This window comes from Fulmarus glacialis, unplaced genomic scaffold, assembly GCF_000690835.1.
Source record: "Fulmarus glacialis isolate BGI_N327 unplaced genomic scaffold, ASM69083v1 scaffold26356, whole genome shotgun sequence".
Classification (NCBI taxonomy): Eukaryota; Metazoa; Chordata; class Aves; order Procellariiformes; family Procellariidae; genus Fulmarus; species Fulmarus glacialis.
This window is the reverse complement of record NW_009216591.1, coordinates 12,998-21,630: the sequence shown is the minus strand read 5'-3', so window position 1 is coordinate 21,630 and position 8,633 is coordinate 12,998. Positions and strand designations below refer to the sequence as shown.

The following is an 8,633-nucleotide window of genomic DNA, read 5'->3' as shown; positions in this document are numbered from 1 at the left end:
GCTCCGGGCCTCCTCTGCTGCTCGCGGCACGGGGTTCGCTGCCTGGCCTTACTGCAGGCTGACCAAGGGACTGTAGAGAGACATTGCTCTGTGTATGTTCGTATGAAGCAAAGAATTACAAAAGTAGCCTAGGGAGAGCTCTAGCACGTAGATAAAAGCCAGGAGCAGGTTCTTCACAGAGTGCAGTGGAAGGAAACCTGGCCTTCGTATCTTGCAGCGCAGCTGAAAAATCAGACGGTAGATGCGTAAAGCATGCTTGAAAAGTTTAGGTGGCCAAACTCTCATCTGTTGGGCGAGTGTGTATATTGCTTAGCCTCAGAAGTCCTCCCTGATTTAGCTTAGCAGCATCTTGAACTAAAGAAGTACGTAATTCACATCTGAGCAATAAAATTCTCAATTAAAACAAGAGGGGTACAGTAGCATTAACCTAGTGCCCGAAGTCGAACGTGAGAGCAAATGTAAAGTTTACTCTTAGCACTGGGAACTGCTGCGCTGGTGAAAGCACTCAGTCCTTGCCAAAAAAGTGAGTCAGCAGCGTGCATCTTGCTGTTGGGAGAGGTGGAGCTGCGGGGAGGGTGCCGGCTCCATGAGTCACACATATGTAGGAGATATTTCTACATCCTGTAAGGTTTAAGGAGCAGTAGGTTTTAAATTGATAGTACTAAATGCTTACAATGGTTATTTAAAACTTTCTGTAAATATGATTCTTGCTCCAGTAAGCATGACCGACTGAGAGCAGAGATGGCAACTGCTTCTCTGAAATACTTTCTGATCTCTTCTGTTGCAGTCGGCGCTGAAGAAGAGACTGATGGAGCTGCATAATCAGAGTGAGAAAGTCGCTCGAGCGATGAGCACTGTGAAAACAAACCAAAGCCAAGCTGCTGTAAGTGGGTAATTGTTCAAAATGCTGTCAGGTTGCTTGGCGTACACTGGCGACTGTGTGTGGTTGATGCTTGTGCTCTCGTGACAACGGCTGTTGTATTGAGATTGCATTGGCAGGAGAAGACGTTATTGGGAAGGAACAGAAAAGAGGCATTTTGGCAGAGCCGGGCAGCTCCGTGGGAGATGGGAGTGACCCAGCCACGGTGCAAAGGCTTTATACCCCCTCGTAATGGGGCTCAAACCCGCCCTTTCCTGTCGCACCAGGAACTGCGTATCTGTGCAGCCCAAGCGAAAGGATTAGTGAGCTGTAATGGCTGCACCAGTGCAGAAAGTTGGGATGTCTCTTCCCCATAAATTACCACAACTAATTCTTGCTCTTGGCTGACGATCGGCGTTGCTGTTTGTGCCGATGGATCGGGTACGTCTCACTTGTACCATCCTTTCTGAACCGAGTGGTAGAGACCAAGAAACTGAAAAGCTGCTGGGGTAGCACTTCTGCGCTCCTCTGGAACATCTCTCGGAGGATCAGGAATTGCTTTGTATTAACCAGAGATGCCGCATCTCGGAGGCAGAAACAGCTACAGCCGTGCAAGTGGGTGTGCGGTGTCCGAGCTGGCGGTGGCACAGCCCTGTCCCAGTGCTGGTAACCGCTTGCTGGCCTGGCCTCTGCCCGGCAGCCCCCGCAACTGGGGCCTGGACACTGACAACTGGCCTGATTTCTTGGGAGTAAATGAGTTTTCTTTCCAAACTACACAGAAATACATAGCTTTTCTATTGTCTGTTTCAAGTAATTGAAGCCTACGTGTTCCTCAAAGGCTTGGGTTTTTCCTGTAGTAGTAGTGAGCAGTACTTTGTCCACGAACTGTTCTTTTGAAACCAGTGTCTGTCTGTTCTTGTCTGCTCCAGGACATAGCTTCCAGAAGGAAAGATTTGATCAGAAATGAGTTTTCAGAAACTAAAGCTTTAATTGAAGAAAGAGAAAATCAGACCTTAAAAGTAATTGCAGATGAAGAAAAAAGAGTTTGCAATAAGTTTGATTTTATTTACGGTGTTCTGGGAAGTAAGAAGAATGAAATTCAGTCTCTCAGAGATCAGATTGAGATGGCACTGACTGAAGATGATGACGTTCTGTTTTTGAAGGTAGTATGTCCTTTAGATGCGAATCCAATTCTTCGTGTTTCTAGAATGCAGAATCACAAAAACCTGCTCTGGTTGTTCTACTCCAGACACTTTCAGTCAAATGATAATGCAGTTGTGTGCAAGATCTGCTATGAAAGGATGTACTGATAAGTACACAAGTATCAATGAAAGAGTGCTGAAATGGTGTCTGGTAATTCCCCCCCAATTCAGCCTTTGCCGCAAGTGGAGGGGCCAGTGAGTGAGAGAATTCATCTCCGTGAGGTGTTGCAGCTCCATGCCGTGGCACCATCTAGTAGATCTTTCTCACTGCTCCAGATATCAGTTGAGAATTAATGCATATGGGTTGCTGCTGAAACTTTGCCACGGGTTGTGTCTGACTGTAGCCTTTGCTCCTTTGAATTTGAGATGAATGCAGAAAATGCACCCCATTTAAAGGAACTTGATTGTATTTTTCTATGTCTGCTACACAAGGTGGTGTGCATGAGATCTTCTATTTCTCATTTCAGAGAGCAGCAGCACTGCAACGAACGTTAACAAAAGACGCTTTTGTCCCTGCAATTGAAATGGACCAAAACTTGATACATTCCACTTATCAATCTGCCATTAACCTTAAAGACATTGTGAAACTTGCAGTGACCCAGTGTCCGGAGAAAACAGTAGAAGGTACTGTATCACGGGGAGAATTGGCATTTTCTGCCTTGGCTTTGAGTTCAAATGAGGGCATCTTCCCCCTCCAATCCAAATATTAAAAAAAATAGTGCAGAAAATACAGTTGGTTAATATAAACTGTCTTCCAACTTCTGTGGTCCTCCATTTCCAAACAAAAATGCTACAGTCTGAGCTAAACTAGGAGAAAAAGTGTGTCAGTGCCTCTTTAATCTATACTCGGATAAGCTGATGAGTATCGTGATACTATGCCCTTCTGGCACAGCTCAGCCTTTATTCCGTACAGTAATTTATATTTCTATTATGTAGGAGGGTTGGATGCAGTTAGGATGTGGATTTGAGGGGAGACATAAAACGCTTTTGAGTGATAGGACTATGGTTACCCAACTGTAAAGGTGCTGATCGTCTAAGTGTTGTAGAACAAAGCCCTACTTACCGGGTTAAGCAAAAGTATCTTTTGGACTGGGGCATGGGTATCTTCTATGCAGTTTTTCTCTCTGCCAAGTATCACTTAAGTTCTGTTTGCACTGGAAAAATAAGATTGAAAAATATCCTTGCTCATGCATTACTGTTGCTGGCAATACAAACCATAATGTAAAATATCACCATTGCAGCACCTGGGAAAACTAAGCCCCCTCCAGCAGCTTCTTCACACAAAACCTCTGTTGGGAAAAAGCCTCCGGGACCACGTAAGTACTAAGGAACATCATCCTCTCCTAACTATGGTTTTACCATTAAATAAGAACTCAAGCAATTACCCAAGAGCTGTTTGCTCTAGCAGCGATGCAGTGATTATCCGTAGTGAGCACTTTGGCATGGGAAGGGGAGGGTGTTTTGGGCTATTTAGCGATGGATGCCTTGTGAGCTGTAAGGCAGCAAACTGCCCGGTACGTGGTGCAGCCCCAGTGTGCCGGTGCCCCCGCAGTGGTGTCAGTGCAGGCTGTAAAGCAAAGCAGAGCCTCCCCAGCCTCTGGTTCTTGCAGGGTTTTTTTCACTTGTACTAAACATCTGTTGGCTTGTTTGATGGATGTATTGAATCCTGCTTATGAGCTGTTCATGTTCTGGTTTTTTTCTTCCCCCACCCCCCTGCCTCAAAGAGCAAACCCCGAAAGAGAAAATCGCTCACCAGACTCAAGCCACTTTGCAGGTGGAGGCAGATACCAGTAAGTGGTGATTAATAGCAGCCTTACTCAAACATTTTGCTGGCCATGTCTCGCTTACAGTCTAAGGCTGGGGTGATGGAGAGAGTCTGTGTGGCAGGTGGGGCCTTCCAGTGTTATTTTGTCCAGATACTGGTATTAATGCGGCACTCTAGCCTGTTTGGAAGATCTTCCATATTCTCTTTTTGAAATAAATCCAATGCTAAGAAACTACTTCTGTTACTTCCACTGAGCTCTCGACACATGGTCCTTTCCATTCACAAGTCCTAGGTGTAGAGCACTCAACAGGGTCTGTTGTGGATTGCTGGAGTTGAATGAACTTGTAGCTCCTGTTGCTGCACTAGAAGATCTGTTGTAAAATGAAAAGGAATAGTCTATGTGCCTCATGGGAACAGGCTTATCACCCCTTGCCCTTACACGCTGCATCCTGGAGTAGAGACAAAACTCCTTCCAGGCTTGTGACCCCGTGAAATAGGAAGCAGATAGTATGTTGTGCTTCATGTGTAGCTTTCCAGTATGGGTGTATTTGTACATGGCTTCAACATGCTGGACTGTCAGCTTTATCTACTTATGCAGCTTCAGAAGAGCCACGATGACGGTGTTACAGCTGGCATGGCCTGTCAGTGGCTTTTCAGTCTCAATAGAACTCACAGTTCACTCTTTTTTTTTTTTTTTTTCTTTTTTTTTCTCTCTCCAGAGGAGAAAAAGAAACCTGTTAAAGTTGGTGAGTCCAAACTTTCAGCATACTTATTCTCATTTTCATTGACTGCTCTTAAAAAGATAAATAGATGGTCACTAGTGTTGGTGTATTAAGCACAAGTTCAACTCTTGCTCTGAGAAGGCTCTTACTAGTCACTGTCAGAGCGATCAAACACCGAAAGAGGTTGCCCAGAGATCGGGGGATTTTCAAAACTTGACAAGACTGTGAGCAACCCGAGCTAATACTGACGTTAACCCTGCGTGGAGGAGGAGGCTAAACCAGTAACCTCTAGAGGTCCACTCCAACCTGAGGGTGTCCGTGACTGTGTGGTAAGCATGCAGGGGTTCTTCCCAACTGGCCTAACTCTCTTTTCTTCTGCCGACACAGCACCAACCACGGGAACGGTAAATGCTGCAGCTGCCGCTGCAGCTAAAGAGCTTATTGACAGCTTTCTGAAGAAATCCAGAGAGGAGCTTTTGCAGTGTAAGACACCCAACGTCACACTACTTAAAGATGAACTTTCTGCACTTATTGCACTGGTGTTATGTGCCCTCCGTAGTTATCTGACAAAATTACTTTTGAGGGGGTTTAGTTAGCTTAGTAGGTTATCAACTAGTTGTTAAAAATGAAGGAAATTTTTGGAGGAAAAGGGGGCAGGAGGTTTCTAAGTGGTTCTTTTGCCAGCTGAATCAAATTTATCTTCAGTATTCATGTGTCTTTATGAAGGTAAATGAAGTTTTCTCAGTAATGACTTTGGTTTCCCCCAAAATGACTGCATTAGGGTAGCCTAGAAATACGACGTAACCCACTGGATTTTTCTTTGAAATGAAATGCAGGCTTTTACATGAGCCCATGATGGCTTGCTTAAGATGCTATACCAGATGGTATACATTTCGCTGCCAGATCAGCAATCCCCTCCTTCTGCCAGCATATATTTGGGTGTTGAAGGAATCCCATGGGGATGCAGGAGGGAAGGAAACTCGCCCTCCATTTGCCTGCTGTAACACAGAGCTGCAGCTGAACCCAGCAGCTATTACTGTGGCCCTAGGAACTGCCTGCCCTGTGGAGGAGAGCAGAGCAGGCAGATAAACACGCATGGGAACAAGCGCCTAGGCAGGATGGTATAAATAAAAGCGCTTTGCTCTTCAGTACCTTCAAACGATTCGTGTCATTGCAGATGCTGCTAACATCACGCTGGATTACAACACAGCCCATAACAAAGTGATTCTGTCTGAGAGGTATACCAAGATGTCTGTCTCGGACACCCCCCTGCATTATAACCACCACCCGCAGCGCTTCACCGATTGTTCCCAAGTGCTGGGCTTCCAGTGCTTCAAGAGAGGCATCCACTACTGGGAAGTGGAGCTGCAACAGAACAACTTCTGTGGCATCGGCATCTGCTACGGCAGCATGGCCCGGCAGGGTCCAGAGAGCCGCCTGGGGAGGAACAGCAGTTCTTGGTGTATTGAGTGGTTTAATTCCAAAATATCATCCTGGCATAATGATGTTGAAAAGTGCTTGCCCAGCGTGAAGGCTACCAAGATTGGTGTGCTGCTCCACTGTGAGGGAGGGTTTGTGATTTTCATGGCTGTTGGGCAGAAGCATAACTTGATCTATAAATTCAAAACCCAGTTTACTGAAGCCTTGTACCCTGCCTTCTGGGTATTTTCCAGTGGCACTGTTCTCTCTCTCTGCCAAGCGGAACAGTAAGGTCTCATATCTTCATTTAGTTTGCCTAAGTACTTACATATAGATAATCAGTTCTGCAGCAACTCTTTGTACGTCTTAGTCTAAGCAGCCTCGAAGATTTTGTTTGAGATGAAAATTATTAGCTCTTCTAAGCAGTTTGGGAAATCTGCTGATTCTTTGGGCTGAATGGCTAAAGCCTTTAGATAGTGATTTAGTAAAAGGTTGATGATAGTAAAAACTATGATGAAAGGTTTTGCAAAGACCTTGATTGTCTTCTAAAAGCAAAGTTATGATACGAACCATTGTTAAATGTCTTCAGTAGCTGCTGTGGCTGCTGTGGTTTGCTGTAAAGGATCCTCAGAATTGATTTTCAGGTCTAAGTATGTTTCACAGGTAGCAATAGCCCCTTTGAGAAAGAAACAGGAAGAATTCCTTGACAAATTCAGGTTCCAGACTTTGAGGTAGGTCTCGGTGTTGCCTTTTTCTCTGTACGCAGACTGTTGTCCACAGTCAGGATTTGCAATACACGTGTTCTCAGTGTATGGCTCCATGAGATGGTACAGAACGAACTATTAAAATCACTAAGTTCAAGTCTTATGACGCTAAGTTATAAACGCCAATACGACAAATCTCATCAGAATGGAAATGCAGAGACTTTGAGAGTTGATGGATAAGAAATGGTGTCAGAATCACCAGGAAATAAATGACATGGACTCAGAGACTGGGAATACGCCAGGGAGTCTTCTGGAAGAAATCCTGCAGAGCAGTAGTGTGCGCCCTGTAATAATACAGTTTGTGGGATGAAGCATTCTGTCTCGTGTTCTGACCCAGAACATGCTTCACATCTTCACACTGAAGGCTCTTCAGTGTTTTTTTTGTGTGCTGAGGAGTTCAGGGAGTGCATTTTTGGCTTGCATAGGGAGCATAAATGTGCTGTTCACTTAGAGCAGGGTCTGCTGTCGTAAAGCTTTCCCTCTTCGTGATACTCTCTGCTGGTGTATCTTTAGTTGTTCAGGTGGTAGAAACTGGATTTCCTACACGTTATTGGGATTCTGATTTGAGGAGTCTCAAGACGGTGTGCACAGTACATAGAAAATGCTGCTCCTCTCTGCATGAAGCCTGCAGGCGGACAGGTGAATCTTTTGAGACATACAGGGAATTAGCACAAAGGAGAATATACTCCCATTCCCACTGGGATGGATTTTTAATTCTCCTGGTGTTCTTTGCTTTGGTATGTCTTCAGAAGTCCTCACCACGTACAGAGGAATCTGTACTTCTGCATTTCTTTCTTACAACTTTAAAACAATCAATAGGCAATCAAGGTATTTGGATCTTACAGTTATTGGGCCTGTATCTTGTTGACGCCTCTGGAGTTACCATGCTAGCTCTTACTTCTTGAGTAAACCGTGAAGAACAGGAAAGCTCGCATGAGAGACTTCCTGGACTTTGGTTTGTAAAACTCCCCCTTATGGGACTTGGTGAAAGAAAACCGCGGGCAGTTTAGAAGGCAATTTTGGAACGCTCAAGGAAACCTCTGTGACTACGTTTCACATTAGCCAAAGTGCTTTAGAGAGAGACTTGCAGGAATTCAGGCTTGGTTTGTAAACTCTTAGTACTTTGTCAAGGGTAGCGTAAGTCTGATCAGACTCTTCCATTTCTTTGGCCAGAATAGGCTATGGAATTGATGGTGGACCTAAAAGTGCCATGGCTGGCTTTGGGGTAGTTGCATTACCTGAAGGGTCTCAGCTTTCCAAAGCGCAGTCAGCACTCAAACTACCAAACTAAGCAAAACATTCCAAAAGGTGCAGCAGGAGGATGTGTCCTGCCAGGAGCCAACAATGAGTGCAACCCCCCCCTTTTTTTTTTTCTGCACTTCCAGTTTTTCAGCGGTGAGGGACAAGAGCAGTTTCCTCTGAGAAATCCTGTCCCTTTAGCTGCTTGGCTGTAACGCGGGGCTGCAGATCCGCTCAGCGGGGTGCCGAAGGAGTACTCTGTCCCCTTGTTCATGAAGTGGTTTGTGCAGTGGAGGAAGTCCACATTTTCTATTGCTCGCTTCTTTACTTTAAAGGGGTGTCAATATTAACCTCTAAGTCTATGGGCTTCGTTAGTCATAGTCTGGAGTGATACTCGAGCAACGTAAAGAGCAGCTTTTATTCTGCCATGCTGGACAAGGTGGGATTCTTTAAATGTGACATTGGTGTATGACCAACAGTATGTAACACATAAGGTGTTCTGGATTACCACAGGCAATGAAACAAGCCTGCCGCTGTATTCCTGATTCTCTTTTTTGTTTGTTTTCTTTTGTGCTATGAATGACTAGGAATGATAGAATGAGTTTCTGTTAATTTGGAATGAAATGAGAAATGCATAACTGAATTGCTGCACTTCTGAAAACT

At 44.9% G+C, this 8,633-nt stretch overlaps 1 protein-coding gene across 1 annotated transcript; it reads left to right on the top strand.

Annotated features, from left to right (window-relative positions):
• The first annotated feature begins 1,434 nt into the window (after positions 1 to 1,434).
• Positions 1,435 to 6,258, top strand: TRIM25 (tripartite motif containing 25). The gene is made up of 6 exons (XM_009579370.1): positions 1,435 to 1,608; positions 1,789 to 2,022; positions 2,529 to 2,685; positions 4,546 to 4,572; positions 4,936 to 5,031; positions 5,726 to 6,258. The coding sequence occupies exons 1-6, from the start codon at positions 1,435 to 1,437 to the stop codon at positions 6,256 to 6,258; spliced, it is 1,221 nt and encodes a 406-aa protein (XP_009577665.1).
• Positions 6,259 to 8,633: the final 2,375 nt, after the last annotated feature.